The sequence below is a fragment of the Seriola dumerili genome, unplaced genomic scaffold, assembly GCF_002260705.1.
Source record: "Seriola dumerili isolate Sdu_G_001 unplaced genomic scaffold, Sdu_1.0 BDQW01000149.1, whole genome shotgun sequence".
NCBI lineage: Eukaryota > Metazoa > Chordata > Actinopteri > Carangiformes > Carangidae > Seriola > Seriola dumerili.
In genome coordinates, this window is record NW_019174404.1 from 9519721 (window position 1) to 9543510 (window position 23790).

General features: G+C 39.4%; 3 protein-coding genes across 5 annotated transcripts; 2 read left to right on the top strand and 1 right to left on the bottom strand.

Annotated features, from left to right (window-relative positions):
• The first annotated feature begins 2694 nt into the window (after window positions 1-2694).
• ncmap (non-compact myelin associated protein) lies at window positions 2695-13658 on the top strand. Of its 2 annotated transcripts, XM_022751052.1 has the most exons (5): window positions 2695-2784; window positions 3069-3160; window positions 10952-11058; window positions 11507-11591; window positions 12579-13658. In XM_022751052.1, the coding sequence occupies exons 3-5, from the start codon at window positions 10965-10967 to the stop codon at window positions 12856-12858; spliced, it is 459 nt and encodes a 152-aa protein (XP_022606773.1). In that variant the 5' UTR covers window positions 2695-2784; window positions 3069-3160; window positions 10952-10964; the 3' UTR covers window positions 12859-13658. The 2 variants fall into 2 exon arrangements, with proteins under 2 accessions (XP_022606773.1, XP_022606772.1); XM_022751051.1 differs by lacking the exon at window positions 2695-2784 and having other exon boundaries at window positions 2953-3160.
• Window positions 13659-13962: 304 nt separating this feature from the next.
• Window positions 13963-17269, top strand: tmem234 (transmembrane protein 234). 2 transcript variants are annotated; one of them, XM_022751286.1, is made up of 5 exons: window positions 13963-14169; window positions 14519-14670; window positions 14793-14832; window positions 15933-16025; window positions 16357-17269. In XM_022751286.1, exons 1-5 carry the CDS (start codon window positions 14157-14159, stop codon window positions 16464-16466), a joined length of 408 nt encoding a protein of 135 aa, XP_022607007.1. In that variant the 5' UTR covers window positions 13963-14156; the 3' UTR covers window positions 16467-17269. The 2 variants fall into 2 exon arrangements, with proteins under 2 accessions (XP_022607007.1, XP_022607006.1); XM_022751285.1 differs by having other exon boundaries at window positions 14766-14832; window positions 16357-17258.
• Window positions 17129-23613, bottom strand: LOC111226176 (doublecortin domain-containing protein 2B-like). The gene is made up of 15 exons (XM_022751284.1): window positions 23586-23613; window positions 23093-23393; window positions 22908-22959; window positions 21413-21483; window positions 20772-20903; window positions 20493-20627; window positions 20266-20305; window positions 20115-20180; window positions 19772-19940; window positions 19528-19637; window positions 19302-19370; window positions 18847-18918; window positions 18645-18722; window positions 18456-18533; window positions 17129-18344 (listed from the first exon to the last, which is right to left on the bottom strand). Exons 2-15 carry the CDS (start codon window positions 23374-23376, stop codon window positions 18282-18284), a joined length of 1419 nt encoding a protein of 472 aa, XP_022607005.1. The 5' UTR covers window positions 23377-23393; window positions 23586-23613; the 3' UTR covers window positions 17129-18281.
• Between the last annotated feature and the right edge of the window lie 177 nt (window positions 23614-23790).

A 23790-nucleotide genomic window follows, 5' to 3' on the forward strand; every position in this document is an offset into this window, starting at 1 on the left:
CCGCTGACACACTTACTGGTCTATAGTATTAGAGGTCAAAACAATGGACGACTGTCAGTGTTTTACAGGTAGAGGAATGAGTAATAACTATGAGATGAGACATGCTCTGTACCACTCTGTGTCTTCTTCTCCATGATACAAAAAGCCTTCTCTTCATGGTGCAGGGATTGAGGAATTCCTCTTCACAATGACCCTCACTGTTGAACGTGACCATGCGCGTGCACCTAAGGAGAACAGATCAGGTTAATGTGGAACCCGTCAAAGTTAATGGGACCAATACCTTCGGATTCCTTCAAAGAAAGGTACTTTCCAGAATTACACAACACAAATGTCTCAGTCGCTCAAGCAGGAATGTAAAGTGATGGATTAGTAAGTATGTTAGTATGTTATGTTAGTATGTTAAGTGATGGATTAGTAACAAGCAGATTTATATATATATATATATATATATATACAAACCGTTTTTTTGGTAAAGTGGGTCCTTAAAAGTACTGATAATGGATACTGTGATGCAAATAAGTGAAAAGTACAGTGAGTGCATGTCCTACTGTTTTGTTAGGGGAAGTACAGATACAATACCGTTTCCTATGTTTTGATAATGAAATCAGTTTGTAGTTAAGAGAAATTATCAAAGGATTTCAATGACAATTTAATGTTTGTGGTTTCCAAGAGATTATGGCGTTTTTAAACAACCGTAGGTTCTAAATCTAGTGACTATTTAGCCATGCTATAGCTAAGGCTCGAGGGATGCTGTGGTCAATTGGTCCACGGCTTCGGTCGAGACTTAAATATCTCAACAACGATTTAATGGACTGCCGTGGAATATGGTAAGTTATGGATGTTCGTGATCATCAGAGGATAAACTTAAGTACTTTGTTGTGATTCGTTTAGGACTATGAGCTGCACTTTGTGTTAAGCGCTATTAGCACATGTTAGCATGCTAACACGCTAAACTAAGATGGTGACCATGGTACAGATTACAACTGCTTAGCATCACTGTGTTAGCACTTTTATTGTGAGCACGTTATCGCCACGGGTCTATTTAACAAGCTAATATTAGCATTTAGCCACTGTGCCTAAGAAGATGTATTATATTAACACCTGGGACAGCGTCACAGAATCACTAGCTAATCTTCTTGAAAACATTCATAGGAGGAGCAACATTAACCCAACAGACAGGGAACATACTTTTATTCCTCAGGCTATAAGCTATACACAAGAATTTATCATTATTTTCTAATAGACACAAACCATATACCTCATGGATTCAAAACACTTTAATATAATTATTTTAGACCATTTTCCTGTTACTTTTACAATAAAAGCTGACATCATGAGAAAACTGAAAAAGTATGGAGACTTACTTTCAGATATGAAATTCAATGTCATCAATGCTGATACCTTTCCATCCTCACTGTGGGAAACCTTCATTAGATATACACTGTACCAGGCAGAATTATCTCTTAAAAGAAGAAAGAAAAATATGACAGGCAGATGTAGAAACCTTATCAGACAGTTAGATAAAGAAAAAGCCAAATAGGAGGAACACAACAAAGTTTTGTCAATAAAAGACAGATTTGATAAATAAATAATATATAATTTAATTTAATGGACAAATAAAGCTGATTCACTTCACCTGTCCCTACGACTCACCTGTTGTTTCACCTTCAGTGGAGTCACACTATTTTAGCACACAGCGTGTTTACAGCATTTCTACTGGACTGAAACCAACACAATGCCAGGATGCCATTTTGAAAGATGTATTCTTCTCTATGAAACCTGACCTCCAGCTTTTAGACTTATGTAATGGTCCTCCACCACAGCAAAATGCAGGGACATGGGGACACCAGTGCTGTGCACATATAAAGTCAGTGCTTTCAGTCCATTTGGTGAAGCAGAACAATGTGTGTCTTCCCAAATGAAGTTTAGTTACACTTTCTCACAAAGGCACAACACTGACTTGCTTTATAGTCGTGGGCAACACCTATCCCTGGAGGTAACATGAGGCTTGATCCTGACGACTTGTTGGCAGTGTTTGGGGAAAGACTACCAGGGAAAGTGTGTCACAGGAGCTTATGTGTTAGAAAATGAATGGGAGAGATCGTAGTTGAGAGTTGGAAAGAAGAGTAAATGAATGCCAGTGAGAATGTTTTGTTTGTTCAGTGGACAACTTTCACACAAATGTTGCCAAGTGTTTGAATGGAGCTTGTTTCCTTATAATAGAATAGGAGAAAAGAAAAAGCCATTACATAGGACTGTATCTGCTCTACAAACACACCCAGCACCCTTTGAACAAGTATTGTAATTCACATAGTTAATTTTCAACTACATACATAGAACACATTCATGAAGAGATATGTGATAACACTGAAACCCCATACTTAGTCAACAAAGTAACACAAAAAATGCAATTATTGCAACATGTAGTGATTATTCTCCATAAGTAGGAGATAATGATTAGATTTTTTTTTTTAGTTTAATGATGCATATAGCTACAATTATGGGATATACTGTGAATTTTCAAATAAGAGATGTTTGAGATATTTGTATCCTTTTTGACAGAATGCACAGAGACACACCCTCTGCACTTCACGTGTGACATCCTGCCAGATGCAGACAGACTGATTATGAGAGGCAGTAGTCATGGTGAGAGCCGAGCAGAGCAGACAACTCTGGAGAGGATCCTCGCTTTTTTGATCAGTGGCCGCGGCGCGCCTGAGGGCCAGGCGGAAGGACCTGAAAAACCAGCTGCCTGTCATTATTACTCTCAGCAAAGAGCGGCGGGTGAGCAAGCGAGGAGCCTCCTCCTCCTCTTCACTCTCCTCCTCCTCTTCACATAAACACTCTGATTCCCACAGAAACCACACACAAACACACACACACATACACACACACACACACACACACTCAGGAATCCCTGCTTGTTTTTGCACTCTTTTGTCCGTTGTTTTTGTCTGTCCGGTCTGTTTTTACCTGTGGGACTGTCACTTTAGCAGCACCTGGGACTTAATATTCCTCTCTTTGAGTAGCTCACACACTCTACTACTCCCTTGTGTCTCCCTCCCCAGACCTGTGGACTATGCCCCCTTCAGTCAGCTGAGGGAGGGGGCTCTGCACTGCTCAGGCTCCCATCTGGAGAAGGCAAAGAGGAGACGGTTAGGTAAGTCACGAGGCTAATCACTGCTTATAGCTCCTTTCTCTTGGTAGATTTAAAGTTTCCATCTGAGCTTTGTCACTTGTGGATGGGAGTCATTTACGTATGTTTGTGTGCGCACTGTGATTGTATCAGTGTGTGTGTGTGTGTGTGTGTGTGTGTGTGTGTGCGTGTGCGTGTGTGGGTTCCCCAGACAACGTGGCGAGACAGCAGGTGAGTCTCAGGTGAAAGGGAATAGCTCACATTCCAAAGAGCTCTTGGATTAATAAATTAGCTGCTGCTGTTGAACCAGTGGAACGACACAGATTTACAGCTGAATGAGGAAGATCCAATTTCAGTTCCCGTCTTTATCTGCCTGTGTATCTCTTATTGATAAGTGATTGTGTGATGGAATGGCTGCATTTATCATCTCATCAGTTGCCACTACGTTGTAGGAAAATGTGACTGCTGTTTGTACAGCACTGCTGAGCTAATTAAAAGCTCAACAGTGTCAGTTTGCATGTAATGCAAGGGGAATGATGGTGATGTGTTTGACTTTGTAATAACAATGATTTGCAGTTTTCTGACCAGGGGGAAATGTCTGTTTAGTTCTAAGAATAGATTCGGTCACCTTTTTCCAGTTCCTCTAGTGTGTCCCCCCCCCCCCCCACTCATTTAGTCAGCCTACAGTCATTCTTGTAAAGGTTTCTGACTATGTTTACATGCCACCTACACCTATACTGATCAAGCAAAAATTAGGCTAAAATTAGAATTGGGTCACTGGGATTGAGGATAGTTTATACAGTATGTTAGTTAAAGTAATATGCTTTTATTATTTTATCATGTAGTTATTGGCATAAGTGTTTTTGTTTATAGTTTTGACACAAGAGATGGAACGCAAAAAGAGAAGTTTAAACCCCCAAAGTACAAAACTCTATATATATATATATATATATATATATAACTCTATATATATATATATATATATATATATATATAAAAAAGGTATACTAGTGTGCATAATTGCAATAAACAAGCTATTCCCTCGGTCCAGGTTTCACAATATGATCAGCTCATTTAAAAGATCAAATTCTTCCTTTTAAGAGTTTATTAAGCCACAAGACTCATTCATCACCCCCACCCACCCCTGTCTGGGAAGTTCTAATGAAGTGGCCTTTTTTCCCATGAAAAAGAAAATAATCTTGTGGCTGGCTCAGTAGATGATAAGCATGTAGTTTCTATTGTTATCATTTTTAACTCTGATAAGGATTGTTTGAAAATATGCAAGTCTCAGAAAGCATACTGAGCTGTGCATACCTTAGATTAAAAAAAAGAAATACTATACTCATACCAAATGATGAAGTATTTCAGGATGATAAACTATTTAGACACTGTGGGACACACTGGAGCACACTGAAGTGGTCATTTTAGATAATGTAATACAGTTAGAAGGACAACTCCAAAGGAAACTCACCTCTACTACATGACTTTATTTAGATTTACATCATGGTAGTATTAGTCATTTCATTTGCTATACAGTAAAGCTATCGGTTATGTTACTGGATTATAAAACTCACGAGGAAACAGAATATCCTGACTGCAAATATCAGCGGTCAGATCAGTCTTTTGTATCAAAACAGACGCTCATTAATCTGCTTCAAACTCGGCCACTTCAGACAATGACTGGATCAGTCAAAGCCCTTTTTAAAAAAAAGCACTGGCATGCTTGCACCGTCTCACCATAGCACTTTTATTTTCGTTGCCTTTCTTTCAATATCCACTTGTCATGCTTTTCATAACCACAGGAGCAATACATTGTAAGCTAAGACTGTGCAGTTGTGCAAACCTGCTGAAGCTACTTTATCCTCAATGACGAAGAGGCTTTCTTTGGTCCTATTTCATTTTAAAGATCATACTTTGAGTTTGGTATTTGGTCGATCCACACTTTTGTGATTTAGAGAGATATTTCAGGGACAGTACTACATATTAAGACTTAATAGTACTTATGCTTTGATTTGCAGCTGCCAGAACTAACAATTATGATATATTACCTCTGTACTACACACATTCTTTTTAATTAGCTAGTTTTCAAATATTTGATGTCACTTCATTATTTACATCAACAACAGGCCGTTCTACACTGTGCCATATACTCTTAAGTGCTGCTGCAAATCTCTTGGTGACTGAGTGAGGTCGATAAAAGTCATAGTTTAATCCCTCTTAAATGTGACATCTGGAAAACAAGTGGTATGGGGAGTTTACATCTGATGTGATACAGATGACCTCTCTGCTTTGACTTCCCCCTGCAGGCCTGCTCTTCCAGGCGAAGCTGAACTAATAGCTCCACCTGTCTTATTATTACCCTGCTTCATATTGACTGCTCAAATATTGACCCTGACCGTCGTTTGATGAAGGTCATGCTCTTAATGTGTTTATGAATGTGCGTGCGCAGGAGACTGTGTTGTTCTTACTGTGTGGTTGAAAACACGCAGAGGGGAAATAGCTGAGCCGGTTACCAACTTCTGGTCTGGTTTTTCCTCGTATAAAAGAGAGGAAACTAAATTGTTCCTGTTCTGTGTTGAGAGACAACTCTCTGAACAGACCAATAAATGATTTGTTTACTGAGGGTGGGAGAAAGGATATTGAATCTGCAGTGTAGTTGAAGAGCTGTAATTTGTAGAACAACAAACAAACTATTATTACACTGAGGAAGATACTGACGTCAGAGCAAAAAGTATAGCCTCCAAAATGTAAAGCTCAATTTAAAAAAAAATAATCTGTTCAAATTATAAATAACCCATCAGTTCCAATAAAGTGTATCCTCTATAACTTTGACATGGATGCACAAAAGGGAAATGAAATTGGACAGTGAGGTCAATGCAAACTCCTGCACAACATGCTTTCATGCTCACATTATATGTAACATGAACTCAAATGAATGAGTTCATATATAAAGTCATATTTAACACACTAATCTGAGATGTGAAATTAGGGAATCAAAGTGCTGATTGATAGAAATCCTTGCAGCTAAACACATATAAAGTCTATAATATAATAATAATTGTACAATGATGTAACCAACGAATCGTCAATATATTTGACTTTGTGATCAGCACTGTTACATTACAATAAGAATATCCTGGGTTTTTGTGCAGAGTTTCATGATAATGTTGGTCTCTACGAGTTCTTTCTCAAATTTTGAATTTATTACCTGCGATTGTTCTAGACCAAGTTATTGGGCTTTACTGACAGTCACATTTGAATTTCCCTAATGAATTTCCCTTCCCGCATTGTGACAATAGAGAATGTGACTCAACAGTTTTCTGTAGGTGACTAACCAAAGGTTAATACAGTATTTTGTTAGTATGCAACCTGGTAGAGTGACATTACGCAACACTAGACATTGTTACACTGCCAGTCCGTCCGTGTTGGATTTTCTCAGAGGTCAGTGCATCCATACAAGTGTTTCTTTTGGCTGATTTAGAAAGAGTAGACATCAAACTTCATTTTCATCTCAGACCGTCACCAGAGTTTCTAAAAGGAACATCTTTCAAGCAGGTCTTCATTTATTTATTTTCATGCGTAACACTTTTACATTACTCATGAAGTCATGAACTGGCTGTCAGATGCTGATTAGTACATGGGTTAGTTATGTATTGGAGAATGAGCTGTGTTAACTGTAGGTGTTTCCTCAGGTGAGGGCTCTCCCGATCCTTACATGACCTTGCCCACACCAAACCTACACCTAAACCTACCCTGCAGTTAGTCTAATGAACTTACGTACTTCTGTCAACACACCCTGTTCTGTGGGAGACGTCACACCCACCCATCACTGATGAAACGCCAGCATTTTTCAGGGTCATGCATCACATACCATCAAGAAGACTGTGATTTCCTAAACAGAAGGTTACGTCAAAGAATCAATTAGATATTTATTTCACCAGTTAAAACAACTGTGTGCTCCTGCAGCAGTTTGATATTGACAGACAGTGAAGGATTTAATAACCTAGTTTTACTAGAACATGTGTGGGCTGTGACAACAAATCTCCCTCCTGGGACAGTAAAGAACATCTATCTGTCTTTTGCTCTCTGCAATCATGCCCTCACCTCTTTTTGACAAAAGCTGGTACAAATAACTCCTGGCAGAATTGTGTTGTGCTGGCCAAGACAGTTTCTGTTTGGAGATGGCAGTGATGTCCTCTGCAGAGGCAGCAGTGCTGCTATGACTACGAAGCGCAAATAACCTGAACTGAATAGCTAGATTTAAACTCATACTCAGTTTGTTGGATCTCAAAGTTTAGTTTACAGCTGACTTCAGATGATGTATTTGAAGTAAAAAGAATAGTTTTTGCTCAGGGGATAGCTTGTGCTTTCATCCGTCTATACGTCGCTAAAGGTTTGGCAGAAATATGTTTAAAGTATTAGCTAAAAACTTTCTTGTAGGAACAAGGAAATATTCTAACATTATCATATATATACTTTTTTGTTATAACAGTTTATTAATCAGCAAATTACCTGCATGAGATGTGGTCCTGCATTGTGCCAGTTGTACTGGTATTTACTGCCATAACTATTGTATTTTAAATTTAAAAAAAAAAACTTTAACTGTATTAAAAGTCAGTTTGCTCCCTGAAGTAAAACATCATAAATGAACCTTTTCTAAACTGTCCCTTCAGCATGAAACTTGCTATGTACAGGTATACTGTCCACCAGAATTATGACACTGTGAACAGTATATATCTTGTGCACTTTAAAGTATCAATACAGGCGTACAAAGTCCATCTTGTATTTACATAATTGAATCAGGTCTCTTTCATGTGGTAAATTAACTTTATATATTTATATTTTCCGTACATTTAAACAACTGATGGTGCCTACTATACTAATTGTTCTGTAAATAGCGGTACAAATAAATACACATCACTTAAGGCCATATCGTTCATATTGTGCCCTTTTAGCATAGCCTCGCCAACGTCATCAGCATACTGTATTCTCCACCATGTTACCAAAACGGTGGTGTTACCAACCTTATACAGCATATGATCAGTTAGCCACTTATCAGCAGCTGTCACCTCTGCAAATAGCAAACATGATGTATGTCATTACTAATCTCTATGTTTAATAGTATGTCAACACTGGGAGAGTTGGTTGTGCAATATTTGCTGTGGAGCAGGAAGCGGGATAAGACGTACAGTACACAAGAGTATCGAGTAATGGCTGTAATTAAAAATCTTTTCATCACATCTCAGTGAGAAAATGTCATAATCCTAGTTTGGGGAATATTTTCTATGACGACCCTGTCACAGGAAATGCACTGTTGTGCCCTCTGTCTCGTGATGGGCGTCACACGTATTGTGTCGTAAAAGGTCCTTTCACAGTGCTTCTAGCATATGCGCAGCCAGGAGGTTAAATTTACATTTTTCCGCTCCATTAATGGTTAAGGCTGCGTACACAAGCTACTGTATTTGTCTGTACATTACATGCTGAAACTCTATATCCAGATAATCTTTCAAACAAGGAGCCTGGAGGAGAAATCTAATCTCATAACCCGTGTGAACTGAAGTGGTTAAAACTGAAAAAGTATTTATTTATTTATTTGTTTTTAGAACAATTGTTCGACATTTTGGAAATTACACTTATTCATTTTCTTGCCATACCGCTCTCATGTCAGTATGGTAAATATAGCTGGTTAGCTTAGCTTAACAGAAAGACTGGAAATGGGGAACCGTATGCACTGAAGCTCACCAGTTAACACATTTTACTGCCCCAGTCGTTCCTGCCCCAGGCCTAGAAATAGTCAAACACATAACCCCAACCCACTGTAAAATGTCATTTTTATTCTTTGGTTTTTGCACGGATTGAACAAATGAGATACAACCTGTTCCTTAATGAGCTTTAAGGGCCAGGCCAGCTGTTTCCAGCCTTTATGCTACGCCAACCAGCTGCTGGCCCCAGCTTCATTTAACATACAGACGTGCTACTGTAAGTGTGTGTGACAGAGAGAAGACAAAGTGTATCTTCCAGCATTTTCATTTATTTTAAGAGGCTTTTTGTAAGAACACCAGCTACATACATGAAATGTAACACTGGAGTTTGTAATATATTATTCTGCCTGGTGTTTTATGTGTGAACTCATTCAGTCTGTGTCTATTTTTTTTTTTTTTGCTCTGTCAGCAACTCCTCATTAAGTCAGCCGGTGGTTTATATCACTCATGCTGTTTAGCGGTAACTTCACACATTGTGATGCTACAGACCTGAGGGTTTTGCGTACTTTATTGTGAATTTGAATGTAATCAATGGAGCAGTCAATCTAACTTAGAGAAGAAAGACAGTGAGGGATGGGTTTTGTGTGTGTGTGTGGCTGCTCTTCCGTGTGCCAGGGTTTTCAGCTTTTTATAGCCAATGCAAATTTTGTCCGCTTGAAGCACCTGCTCTGATTGTGCTGCTGTGCTTCATTCCCAGCAGACTCGACGCAACGTCACTCCAACTCATGTCATTATTGTGACAATGTTTCGGTGCCATGTCTCTGTCTTCTTCCATCTCCTCTAAAAGGTTTTGTTGCCAAATGAAACGTCCATCACAATCGCAAAGCCGGTCATTTCTCTGATAGTATAGTGGAATAATGACATGTTTACACACTGCACCGTTGGGATTAGTAACTGAATCTGTTGAAGGGGAAGAAGCACAAAAAGATAACTGACCACTTATTTCACAAGTCAATAAGAATTGCAAAACTGCACACAGAATGATGATTGTAGTGCAGGAGAAGTGGAAACTGAAGTGTCAGACACATTTCTAAGCAAAGGCTCAGTGGAAATTACTACTATAAATCTAAATGTAATCATAATTGATTGTTGTTTTTATGGATCTTAACAACAAAGTGAGTTTAGAGTTTCCAGAGCATGCAAATTATGTTTTAATTAATTTTTCACATTTATTTGCCTTGTCTGGTTTTAATTCTTTTTGTAAATCACTTTCTAACCTTGTTAAGAAAAGGGCTGCATAAATTAAGTTTATCATTATAAAGGCATATTATCCAGATTCAGGGGAAATATCAGTTATGGGGACAGCCCTGACTTACAGCTCTGACCAGATTGTTTCCTGAACAGTATCAGTGATCCTCCCTAAATGAGGATCTCAGCGTGACACATAACAATTGCATTAGATTAGATGTAGATCAAGATTACAACTTCTGAGAATATGCATTGTCTGTGATGGATGATTATATAAGTCATGATCAAAAGAATGCAAATCACAACAATACAGCGTTTTATTAGGCAGTGCATGGCACGATTAAAGTTCCATTATAGGTGTGAATTCAATAGAATGATAGAATCGTAGATCATTCTCTAGGTGGGTGTGCCACCTTTCTTCACCTGCGGTTTTTCTTTGCCAAAACAAAACTAAGAGACGCAGAAAAAGATGTTTGTGATGGGTTCATACACGTTACACTGTGGAGAAGAAAATCTTTAGTGGATGTTATAATTGCTGGTGTTAAAAAAAGGTTAAATAGTTTCCTAAAACAGCTGAGCGCTGTAGGAGTACAAAGTGCATTGTGATGAGTGATTTAACCATTAACAATTGCTTTGATTGTTAATAAGTGTACAGGCCAATATGTACTTTATACATAATGTTCTGCTGAGGATCCGCCTTTCTGTGGTTCCTATAAAATATTCATTCACTCTTGCCACTCCCTCCACTGCGCCACCTATCTGCTGCTTGCACTCAGAGCTGTGTTGCTGTTGTTGTTGTGATATTTTTGTTTTCCAATCACGTATTCTTTCCTCATTCCTAGTTTTGTTTCCTTGTCTTGTGCAGGTTATTGCTGAAGATGCAAGCTTCAACTGTCTCACCTGTGACCAACACTACAGTACCTTCAAATACAGCCACTGTCACAAAGTCCAAAGAACAAATACTCATCCAAAGTAAGGACACCTCACGTGTGTGTGGGCGCCTGTTCACACATTGTTTTCATGTTTGTGTATCGTTCTCCTTGTCCCCTGAAGTTGCATATTGATAAGACACACCCATGTGAATGAGGTTTTTGTCGTGGATACCATCAGATCTCAAAGAGTGTCCTCAATGGAGGAGATTCAGATCAAAAATATGATATGATAAGCCAAGCCTCATATATAACAATCTATTACATCATACAGTCTAATCTGGATGTTTTGTGCAGGAGTGGCAGCCATGTATTTAATAGGAAATATTTGCCTTGTTCTGTTTGCCTGTGAGTGAAGCCGTTGCTAAGCTACTACACACTACTTCTGGAGGATACGCAAAATAAGTTGCACCATGACAGTAAAAGCACGAGTAAAAAAACAAGCTTTCAATGTGCTGATCGCTGATTCCTCCTCTCTCTGTGTCTCTCAGGTTCTGGGGCTATGATCGCTGTCATTGTCATAGGTATCATCATCATTCTCACCATTCTACTGCTCATCCTGAAGACATACAACAGGTAGGGTCACATTCCTGTTTGACGGGACAATTCCTGTATTCTGAATGTCACGAGCGGCGCAACAACAATCATGCTATTTTTATCCACCATTAGGAAGACTAGACAGCTGCTGCTGCTTTCTATCTTTTTATTAAGCTCAGTTGGGGAAATGTCATAGAAAATAATCACTTTCATACTTACCCTGTCACAGTCACTCCCAAAGATTTTGGTTTGTAACCGTGTGACACAGTGTCTACTCACAACCCCTTTTACAGATCATCAGGGGTCTGTGTTGCTGATTTTTTTTTTTTTCCCCAAAACCCAGGAAAGGTCAAACAAAGTCTGAATGGCAGAAGTAGTTCAATATTTTATTTTAGTAAAAGTAGCAATATTCACTGAGGAATATTCCTTAGGAATTGAACTTTTATTAAAATAAAAGTCCAGTGGTTGTGTCAGCAAAATGTACTTAAAATATATTTTGTTTGTAGAAAAACCCAGATCAGTTTATTATTATATCACTGAATTATCATTTTTGAGACACAATTGTGTAAGATGCATTTTATTTTGTAGCTGGTCATGATTCAAAAAGCGACAATAACTTTGGATAAACTGCTAACAAATCACAGACATACTGAACACATTATGTAGACTTAAGGCTTAATTTTAGAGAAAGAGAAGCCAAAAGTATATTGATACAACGCAGGTTCTTTTATTCACAGATTTGTTTTCCCATTGATTTCTTCCTCAGTTTACTTTTTTTCCTTCTTTTTTGTCATTTTTGGATGACTGATGTGTTAAGTATTTTTGGTTCTGCAATCATTCCATTATCTTTGTAATTTACAACTGAAGTAATAGGCCTACGAGCAAAACTAGATTAGAAATCTGCAATAAATTTAAATAACTGTTGAGTGCAGGAACAATTACTGAGCATTGCATGCCAATTTGCTACATAATGGCTTACTAGTATGTGAGTAATGTGTTTTAACATCAGAGTCTCATTGTTGCCAGGCGGACACATGCGTCCAGAGTCCTGGGAGCCAGTGGTGGCTCCAAACCTCGTCCGAAGATGTCGCAATCCACTGGTCAGAGCAGCGTGCCGCTGAGCACCATGGGAGTCAACTCTGTGTCAGGCAGCATCGCCAATTCAAACCCGGCCACAGAGAATGGCTTCCAACTGCCCAGAGTGGAGCTGAGCAGCGTGGAGGGAAACCACATAGAGCAGTTCAGCACCACCAGCGGCTCCACTGTGGTCACCATACATGACACTCCATCATTAGGAAACACATAGCAATATAGCAGGCTAGCCTCACAACAGGCATTGACTGACGTGCTGTTGTCATCCGTGAACACATACTGTGTGCTGACTGAATCCTGTGGAAACTCAATCTGTGACATCAGTGCTGTCACTGTAAATCTCCACCAACTGAGCCACTGCTGGTGACTACATGGATACGTACAAACGTACAAAAATATACAACATGAACAAAATGGTACCAGAAAGAGACACAGTGGATTGCATGAAGGATGTTGCATGACAGAAAACTGAGACTTTTTTGTGAAGTGTTGCTTTTAGGCTACAGTCAGTGTTCAGGGTATAGATGCCTTAAGTTTCTTACTGTTTGTACTAATACAATGAAGAAAATATGTAGTAAAGACTGTAATGGCTTGACAATGTTGGTCTTAAGTGTGTACATTTCTGTATTAAGGAGAACCATATAGGTTCAGGAGTAAATGTAGAATTACAGTACAAGACAAAGAAAATATGGTAGAGGGTAACTCGGCGTGTAATGGCACCAGTATGATTGAGGAAATATGTTGATATTTTGATCAGCAACAAAATCTGGTTCTCCTTGCATCATACTGTCTTTGTCTTCTGCCCACAGATTCTGTCAGATTAGTTTTTGTTTGTTGTTTAAGAAATCTATAAAATGCCAATGTGTTTTTTACAATGTAGAATGAAGAAACCACAAAGATATTTTGTTAAACATCTGGGTGTATGTCTAACACATTGACATGAATCCTTTTTAATTTGACGCCAAAGGATTTTGCACTTTATTTTCATTGCTCCCTGTATTTGTATTGTTTGTGGTTCTTTATGAAATGAAAAGAAATGAAAATAAAATGTAATATTTGTTATTGTGGCTGAATCTGTACTTTTTGTTGGAGAGAGCATGATTTAAAACTGGGAATGGAGTCTAAAATTATGCTGTAAAAGCTTCAAAGGCCATGAGAAAGAAAAGAAAAGAAGGTATTGGGCATTTAAAAGAGTAGAAAAATGGTATTTTGAATAAGTTACTGCTCCCTCAGCTGGTATCTTTTCGTCCTACAACTTTGAAAAATGACAAGGCTACATTCAAGATGACTCGAAATGTTGCAAAGTCTTGTGTTTCATACGAACACCGTCGTTATAAAACCCTTCGGTATTTGGGATTCGTTTAATTTGCTATAAATACAGGGGTAGTTAGTTAGTTAATGAATAAATACATTTAAAGCTCCGGTATACATTATGTGAACGTTGAAAAAATGTTTACTAACAACTGAAGAATAGTCATTGAATGCGACTCCACAGTGACAATTTACCTTACGATGGCGACCGTCGGTGAGTGGCCAACCAGCTAATTCATTCTCTTAAATTATGATATTCGTCAAGATTTTAATGACATCTTTTGCATTTTGAATTACACAACCATCCGCTTCCTTTCCAGCATTAATAACACAAAGCTAACCCAACAGGAGCTAACATTTCACCGTCCATGCTACGGAAGAAAGCTAAATAGCTAATGTTAGTAGCTCAGGTGCTAACCGCATTATTCTACTGTTTTGGCCCGTCTTTAACGGATCACGGTTCGGCTGTTGTTAACCAGATAAGCCGTATAACGTTACTAGCAGATGATATAAGAAGGATATGAGGTGACAGGATAATGGTGAGTGACTGACATGTCTTGCAGTGGAGCTGCTGAGTCTCTTGTTGGTGTCTTTGCTGTGGGGCTGCACCAACCCTTTCCTGAAGAGAGGTACAGATGGGTTAGAAAAGGTGACAGAGACCAACAGAGTGTCACAGCTACTGGCTGAGATCAAGTTTCTTTTCCTTAACATCAAGGTAAGCCTGATGTTATTTCTCCTTTGATATTGTATATATGCGAAATCATTACTTTTCCTTATAATTGGTTATATTGCACCCTCTCCCTTGTCCAGTACCTGATCCCTTTTCTTCTGAACCAGAGTGGCTCTTTGATCTACTATTATACACTTTCCACCTCAGGTGAGTCATGCACTTGAGGTTTGTCTTCATCACTGTCTAATGGTAGCCTCTGTAATACTGAAAATATAGGGTTCATTTGTAACACAGGCTAGTAGCCCTTTCACAGCAGACATTTAAACTTGTCTTAGCATTAAAAGCACAGGTGTAACTAATAACATCAATCATAGCACGGTTTCATCATTGACTCACCTAAATGTAATGTAGCTGTCATCAGTGTGATTACTTACACCTGTGCTATTCCAGCCATGACACATCAAATATGCCATGTGGAATTTCTTTGTTCACATCATGTGAGGTGGATGGTAGAGACTGGAAAGATTCCCATGCTGATTGTGTAAGGATTAAAATGATGTGCATTGCCAATATAACTACATAGCAATTAAATTAGGGTTTAATTACACAAAACAATGGTAATTGGTATCCATATGTTTATTTTTCAGGAAATTTCAAATTAATAAGCGCCAAGTCAGATGTATTTGAGCTTTCAGAAGAATCTGAGTTTGACAGTCACATTTATGACTTCGAAGTTGACATAAACACTATTTACAAGTCAGAAATTCATACCCTGCGTGTCCTCTTAAGACCAGTCTGCAACCAATGGTTATTTTTATTACTGAATCATCTGATTTTTTTTTTTTTAAATGTTAATCACAATCCTTTAGAGCCAAAGTTGTTCATTTGAAACTGCTTTTTTAGACTGACCAACATTGGAAAATTTATGTAATATATAATTAATATTTAATTTACTATGATTTAAGAAGAGGCAAAGCAGCAAATCCTCACATTTGATGATTTGGAACATAAAAGTATTTGGCATTTTTGCTTGAAAAATTACTTTTAACAGGATTATCAAAATAATTGCTAATACGTTTTCTGTTGATTTTCCAAATCCCACTTAATTCTAATATTCATATTCCTCTTAAGTCTTTTTTTCTTCCTCTTTTCCTACTCAGAGCACAACATTCTGTGCTGGACATTCTCCATTTGGCGTTTTGCATTAGACCATGTTTTTATGAAGTGAATGATGAGTTTAAATTAGGGCAGATGGTAAGATGTTGGCAAATGTTATATCCATTTTCTCTCACTTTCTTCCTATCCAGAGTTATCGCTTGTTGTTCCAGTGGCCAACTCTCTCACCTTCCTTTGCACTCTGCTCACAGGCAAGCTACTGGGTGAAGAATTTGGAGGCAAACGTAAGACACACATGATACACATGTGATACTGATAGATTATCACAGCCAGTGATATTGATTCCCATAACAACAGATCCAGGAATTTAGATGATACAAGCTTTAGGATCAAACACTGGAACACATTTAGAGATTTTAGTGACTAATTCAGCAAAGTCATATAAACAAGACACAACTGATATTTACTCAACATTAATTTAGTGGCTTGTGAATACATTACTGAGCAGTTAATTCCCTCCTCTCCTTGAAGAATACTCTACTGGTTGTGTTATGTCTTATTTTTTTTACTTTCATTTTCTGTCAAATCCTCCCCCACACACCTCTCTCTCTGCAGAGGCAGTCGTAGGAATGTTTCTCACCATGGCTGGCATCACTCTGTGTGTTATAAGCTCCATCGACAACCAAGACACTGGGAAGCGGGATATGGCTCAGCCTGTGCACTAACAGAGATCAGATTGAGTGGAAATTCTTCTGTACCTTCAAATGATTCCTTAGTAGGGAAGGAGAGAAGGGCATGGCAGAGTTAGAGCAGGACTGCAGGGGGCAATTTAGATTCCGGCAACGTCTCCTCAAAGCAACGGTTCTGGTGGGGGAACTGTGCCTGAATGAACTCAGCGTGAGCTTCAGAAGATGAAGTTGAAGGGGAAGCGGGTTCATGTAGGGTTCACCCCAGAGCTAGATTAGATTTATGATGCTCACATAAAAATCAGTGGTTGGTGGTTGTTAACTTTTAAACACTCTGCTGCCCCACCATGTGACTGGTATCTGCATAAAAATAGGGACCACTGTCAAATAAGGCTGGAGTTTGAAATGGACCAATTAGATGTCACCTCCTGGTTAAGCAGGGGCATTTTACTGCTGCTTCTTTCCTTCTGCTGTGATGTGTGTTAGACACAGAAGAGGACAAATTGCTGTATAGCAGGAGGATAATCCTTTTTTTCCTTGTATACATGATGTATTACTGAGGTAGACGTACCACTGTTATTTTTTTAAAGTGAAATTTTCTTTCTTTGTGAAGGAAGAGTAATAAAAGACTTAGTTGCTATAAGGGTGAGTGACCTTGATTGACCACAAGTTGTTCAGTATTCAGAAATAAATTACATCCATAGTAATATATATTTTTATTGTCACAGTATTTAATTGACGCAGAGCACTGTACAGATGACTTTGTTATTGTTGCATCTATTCAGCTTGTCGTGTAGCTGATGTTTTAATAATAAATTGTTGGCAAAACATGATTGTTCATCTGTGCTTTTCTCCAAATCAAAATACAGTTAGGCTTTAAATGTCCCAGAACACTGTTTCTTACGTACATATTGTAAATGTAATTAATTGCATCATTGATCATCTACTCAATATCTGCATCAGAATTATCCCCGTAAAACAGGATGGACACAATATCTAAAACACTTACACGATATAATGCAAAACCCTGTAACAAATGCAGCCTTTGTGAAGCTTACAATCTGTTTTTTTTTTTTTTTTTATTGGCCATGCAAGCAGTGTGGCAATCTGATCCACCACTCTCAACAGCTGTCAGACAGATTGCTATAAAAGAGGATCAATCCCACTGAGTTTGGTGATGACATGTCCTCGAGTGCCTCCAACAGGTTGGCATTTGTTGTTTTTAGTGAAATGCCTCATCAACTGTTGGATGAATTGCTATGACATTATGTACACATTCACGTCCCCACCTCAGGATGAAGTGTCATATATTTGGTGATCCTCTAACAAAATTTCAGTTGGTCCAATACTTTGGTTTATAAACAAATACCTGCATAACCAATAATATTCTTCCTCAGCTGTACTTTGTGTTTACTGCTAATGTGAGCATGCTTAGTGAGCACAGTGAGGTTAGCATTTAGTGCCACTGTGCCAACATACAAAAAGCTGCTTGCATGGCTGCAGGCTTCTTGTTTTCTTGAGGAGAGGTGTTGACTTTCCTGTGTGATCATTTTCAGGGTCAGTTTTATGGAGTTGTTGCAGTGGTTTGTATTGTGCTTGAGTTTGAGTTGAGTTTATGATATTGTGTCCTCCTCCTGTCGTGTTTCTCCTTATTTTATCTGAGCAAGTTCCCATTTTTGTCTTCTAAAGAAAACAACATTTATGAACGTTGTTCTTGGCTCAATACCACAGTTAAAGTACTACGAGTAATAACATTCATTTAGCCACATGGGTCACGCTGAAGCAGTAAACAGTAAATGCTTGGTTATCTGCCGTGCTTTTGGCCGATGTGACCTCTGATGAATCCTCTGTGCTTCACAAGTCGTCCTGATGATGGTTCTGTTCTGCTGTATTTGACAGGACGTCCTGTGGGCTGTCCTGTTAGAGCAAATGATTCAAACAGCGTAATCAAGCAGACATTTTCATCGGGCCTTGCTACAGAAAAAAATGGTCAGGCACTGATTTAAGATGGGAGGTGGGTAAACTTGCCTTTTCTCCCCTGTTCTTTCCCTGAGAGCTGGACGATGAAGGCCTTGACGTTGAAGATGTGTGCTTCAGCTCAGGTTCCTTTTGAAATGAAAGTCACATTGATGACTAATTTTTATGTATCCGTACACTACTGAACGTAAGCTGTTACATACTGCTTTAAGCAGTTGGGTTAGGGTTAGTTGTGTGTACCAGTATTTCAGCAGCAGATTTCTCAGCCCTGGCAGAGTCTTTTGTCTGTTCCACACCATTTTGTTCAGATGACTGAGCCTTTTATAGAACAAAAAGATGATATTCTGAACCCATTTATACAGAAAAAGTGATCTGAACCTTTTCAATTTGACACTTGTATTCTGATTATCTAAATGTAACCACCCACTCGCACATACTTTACCTGTTTTCCATTGTATTTGTGTGGGGGCTCTCTCTCATTGTGCTGCTCGATCTTTATAATTTGTGCATCTCTCTTGAGAAAAACAGAACAGGGTTTCATGTGTTTGTTTTTTTTCCCCACACGCTGAAGACAGTATCATCAGTGTTTATGACAGTGACAAAATCATTTTACTTTACATGGAAATTAAGGAATTATAACACAGAGAACTTGCAATGACTTTTGGACTGGTTTGGTTTGATTGCGCTCTTTACTTTTCCATTTTCAGATTAAAGTATGTAACATATTCATCACTCACATTGTGTAGATTTTAATCTAGCAAGGGCACAATAATGCATAAATACATGAAATATTTTTTCACCCAGACTATCATGGATCCACCACCTTCTGGAATTGATCATTTTCTAAATTATACCCTCAGTGAATGAATGTGAAAAAATGATTTGAGTCACGTCTACCTGCTTTGTGCTGTGCGGAGGATTGTTTGTGTTGTTGAGTTCCTCATCCTCCACCACCTCTGCCACTCTCTTAGAGGAATTGAGAGACAGATTTAGATTTAGTGCTTTAAGCATATACTTACATGTAATAAACTTATCTCCTTGACTGATATTTTAACATTTAATAGCAGTATTGTACCACACAGGTATAAGACTTAATGAACACAGAGATGACTGGTACATTAACCTGGTCAACAGGAAGCTCTGTAGCTGTGTTCTCATCCTCCTTCACCTCCTCGGCTCCTCGTACCTCGTCTCTCCTCCTCCGTGCTGCTCGTTTAAATACGCTAGGCTGGACTGTGATAAACAGACATCGAAAAGCTGCTGCTGCTTTACTCGTTAACAAAAAAATATATATTCATGCTCCTTTTGAATGTGAAGACATTCGATTTTAAATGAGATAAAATTAGATTTGTTAGAGAGCTCCTGACCAGATCCATTACTGAGTGGCAGTCTTGTCTGTCCTCTGTTTTTGCGGATCTTGACCGGCCTGGCAAAGAACGCAGACGTCTCCTCTGCTCCCTGTCTCCTGCTCCTCTGCTGCGTGGCTTGTGGAGGTGCAGCCTCATCTCCTGTTGACTTCACCCTCCGACCATCAGACTGAAATTCACAGGATGCAACTGAATATTACACATAGAAAAAGAAAAAAAAGCTCCCTGCAGTGTTTGTCTCACTAGTGTATTGAATGTGTTAGGCAGTGTACACCAAACAAATTAACAGTCCTGATATAGCTTCTGTAGTGTGAAAACGAGACAGAGGAGGATTGTTTTTTACCTCTGGGGAGTCGAGGAGAGCTGAGTCACTGTACTGGTCTTCTGGACCGCTTCCTGCTTTCCCGTTCTGAGAGGAAACACACAAATTAACTGTAGGTTGTAGTATGACAATTAAAATAAGGTGAGTGAATGACAGTATTAACTGAAGGTACCTCAGTTCTCCTCAACAGCCTCCTCTTTCCTGGGTAATATCTGCAAAATGAAGACAAAGCACTGTAGTGTGAAGAAAGCAAGAGATAAAAGTGCACAGTATCTTTGTGTTCACGTCCCCTCTTGTCTGACGATCATTGTTTATATTCTATAAAGCAGAATAGCCAGCACAGATGCACACCAACATGTGTCTTTACACACACTCACAGAGGACCTTGCATATCAATACCTCTCTGTAGCTTTTGAAACCAACAGCTCCACATATGGAAGTTTCTTGAACCTCTCGGTTCCCACGGCAACATAGCAGTGGCCAGTCTCCAGCTCCCCAGCTGAGGACACAGTTGCTCCTTCCAAAGAGCACAACCTGGTGAAGCAAAGGCGTTAGAGAGGTATTCAGTGGATTTCTCTCCCACTCTTTATTTGTAATTCCACAGAGAGTATATATATATATACATGTATATATATGTGTGTGTGTGTTTGTGTCTGCCTGTCCGTCGGTGTCACTGACCTGCGCACAGCTCCGGTTCGTAGGCTGACCTTTTCTGTGACCAGACTCAGGATCTGCTCCAGATCCTGCTGCATGCTCCGAGGAATGATGAATCGAAATGGTGGACACAGGAGATCTCCATTACGGAAAACACTGGACAAAAGCGTTAAAGGAGGAGTTCACTTTTTTTTTTCAAGTTTGTCTTAAACAATACTCATTTGCCCATAAAAATGTTTTTTGGTCACTAATTGTTCCTCCTGTCTCTACTGGCCATAACGAGATCTCCTCCTAATGTTATTCCAGTGTAAGACATGGGAAACAAAATCTACTGCGCTGGTTTGGTGGACAAATGCATTTGGAATTTGAGCCACCGAGAGCCTGAGACCACATTTAAAAACACAGTTTATTTAGAAGATACTAATTTGATTTGACTAAGTCTGACTGCTGAGGCCTCAGACTATCCTTGGCTCAACTTCGTAGAGTCACATCCAGTATGGATGCGAGAAACAATTACAGCAATAGATGTCAATATACATAATTCATTTTAAAACAGACTTTAAAACATGTGAAGCTATCCTTTAAAGAAAGTCTCTCCCAGATACTATCTACATGTGCTATGGATAGTTAGATGTGTGTGTTTGCCTGTAGTTTGACCAACTCACTGTATAATGCAAGGTACAGGTATAAACTTCCTCCATTTAGCTGAAACATTTGGCCTCTGGGTTACTTTAGCCTGGAGGGGACATTCAGAAAATCAGATGCATGGCACAGCAGAACATCATAATCTTGTCATTTTCTCTGCAATATTGAAAATTCCCTCATTAGATTTACGTCACTCGTGTCCTTCACATCAATTACACTGCACGTCCATCAAAGCAAAATCAGTTATCCCAAATTTGAAATGACTGACTAACTATTCTGCTCATGTCAGCTCGAAAGCTGCAGCCATGGAAACTAAACGTCACTTCAAGGCTTCTTCAATGGCACTTTCACACGCTGCATTTGATCTGAGCTGGGCTCCTCTCTGAGAAATCTGGAGCCAATATCCGCGTCTGCTTCCGATAACACAGCTAGAATAAATCAATCAACTCAGAACAAAAACTGACATTGATCATCTTCCCTTATTGTTTTTACTTTGAAAGGGCAGACATTTAATGCATTGACAGTGTGTCTGAGCAGAGAGGGAGGCATGGGGAGGTGAATATGGGCATGAGGCCTGCCCAGACATGCACATAGCCCTGATAACACTGTGTGGAAGCATAACTCTTTGTTTCACCAGCAGGATCAAACACACTCTTATATGGACACACTTCCTCCTGCATTGCTCCACAGCAACCACAACACAGGCATTTAAGACTTTAAAACCTGAGACTCTAGCTCCAAAAAAAAAAATCTTCTTTCCAAATGGCAGACACCCAAGGCACACACAATTACTCTCCACTCCTTTATGTTTTGCAGAAAAGTAACACATTGCTTAAGACTGAGAGCACACTCTGCATCTGAACACTCATTCCTGCCAGCTGGTCAGAATACAAAGCGAGCACTTGTCAGCTTGAGTGGCTGTGTGTGTGTGTGTTGCTTCTGCCTGCATACAGTAAGACTCCCATCCTCCTGTCAATTGACAGAAAAGAAAAGTTTAAATTCTAATCAATAAAGAGAAACAGATGATAACCTTTGATACACTCTGGGGATTTCTAATCTCTGATGAACTCCAGATATAATTACTGAATCTAATGTCACATGAGAGCCTTGAAAAGCCACCCTGACAGACTGGTTGATGGACAACACAATCATTAGCCTATTATTTATGGTAATTTACATGACAACCAGTGACATCAATGGGAAGGTACACGCAAAGGGTGACCCGTGCGCACTCACACACACACAAACAAAGTAATCTAATCTAACTAATGCCAACATAACAATGTCATCACATTTATAGGCAAATATGAGCTCAGCTCGGTAATGGAAAATCCTGCACTCAATTTCCTATTTGACTTGGCAAGAGCACAAATGGATCAATTCGATAAGAGCAGTGCGACCTGGTGGTGCATTCCTCATTCCTCCTGGTTAGACTGGGATTAATGAGTTACGGACTGTGCTGTAAACTTAAAAAAAAAAAAAGGAAGCAGCCCACGTGAGAAAATAAAAGCCTACCTGGGTTTCTTTGTGGGCAGCAGGCTGCTTTTTTGCTCCTACGTTCAGGTAGCTATACATGAAGACAGTACATGACAAGAAAAGCCAACAACAAATTCATTTACTGTCATTTAAGAGACAGAATGTCTTCTATTAATGGATCTTGACCCCCCAGTATCAGCTCTGTAAATGGCTTTTCTACTCACTCCAGTTTCTTGAACCTTTCATAGCCCGCAGCAACATACTGGGCTCCTGTCTGAAGGTCCTGGAGGTCTGTGACCCTGTGGCCCTGCCTGGGGGTGTACAAAGTCCTGACGGCAAGCGGTGCACCGATGTTCTGGGTCACTTCATTGAGAAAAGCTTCCATAGTGGCCACTTGACGCTGGTTGACCACGAACCTCCGTCCATTGTAGAAGGGGTCACCATTCCTGTACACCATCACGCTCTTCACCGGAGGCAGGACAGTTGTGGCTGCAGTGCTCGCAGCCATCTCTGAGCCAGCTGTTACTGCCATATTGCACACACACACACACACACACACACACACACACACATAGCACATTATTATCTCCCATCATGTAGTTTCCAGTTACATTTTTTGACCATTTTCATACAGCAGATACACTCCACAGTTTTTGGGTCACACTTGTTCAACAATCACACATTAATACAAACACATGATCTTTGATCCATACACACTGCTCAGTCAGTCACAAGCCTGGTGGAGGATGAAGCAGGGAAATCGCAGGATTGAAGGCAAAGGTGAAAATTAGTCCCTTCTGTTGTTGTGGTCTGTCTGGACTCCCACACACGTTCTGCTCCTCTCTGTCCCCCTTACACACACACACACACACACACTACTCCACTGACGGCGGTAAGTATTTCCTGGTTGCTATGGCAGCAC

Excerpts from the sequence above, each read along its gene's own strand:
- ncmap (XM_022751052.1), top strand. The coding sequence starts at position 10,965 with ATGCAAGCTTCAACTGTCTCACCTGTGACCAACACTACAGTACCTTCA. Across the intron at positions 11,059-11,506 it reads AGAACAAATACTCATCCAAA|GTTCTGGGGCTATGATCGCT; the intron begins GTAAGGACACCT and ends TGTGTCTCTCAG. Across the intron at positions 11,592-12,578 it reads ATCCTGAAGACATACAACAG|GCGGACACATGCGTCCAGAG; the intron begins GTAGGGTCACAT and ends CATTGTTGCCAG.
- tmem234 (XM_022751285.1), top strand. Across the intron at positions 14,671-14,765 it reads TTCTTTTCCTTAACATCAAG|TACCTGATCCCTTTTCTTCT; the intron begins GTAAGCCTGATG and ends TCCCTTGTCCAG. Across the intron at positions 16,026-16,356 it reads TGAAGAATTTGGAGGCAAAC|AGGCAGTCGTAGGAATGTTT; the intron begins GTAAGACACACA and ends CTCTCTCTGCAG.
- LOC111226176 (XM_022751284.1), bottom strand. The coding sequence starts at position 23,376 with ATGGCTGCGAGCACTGCAGCCACAACTGTCCTGCCTCCGGTGAAGAGC. Across the intron at positions 20,904-21,412 it reads CCTGTACCTTGCATTATACA|TGTTTTCCGTAATGGAGATC; the intron begins GTGAGTTGGTCA and ends GCTTTTGTCCAG. Across the intron at positions 20,628-20,771 it reads CGAACCGGAGCTGTGCGCAG|GTTGTGCTCTTTGGAAGGAG; the intron begins GTCAGTGACACC and ends TTGCTTCACCAG.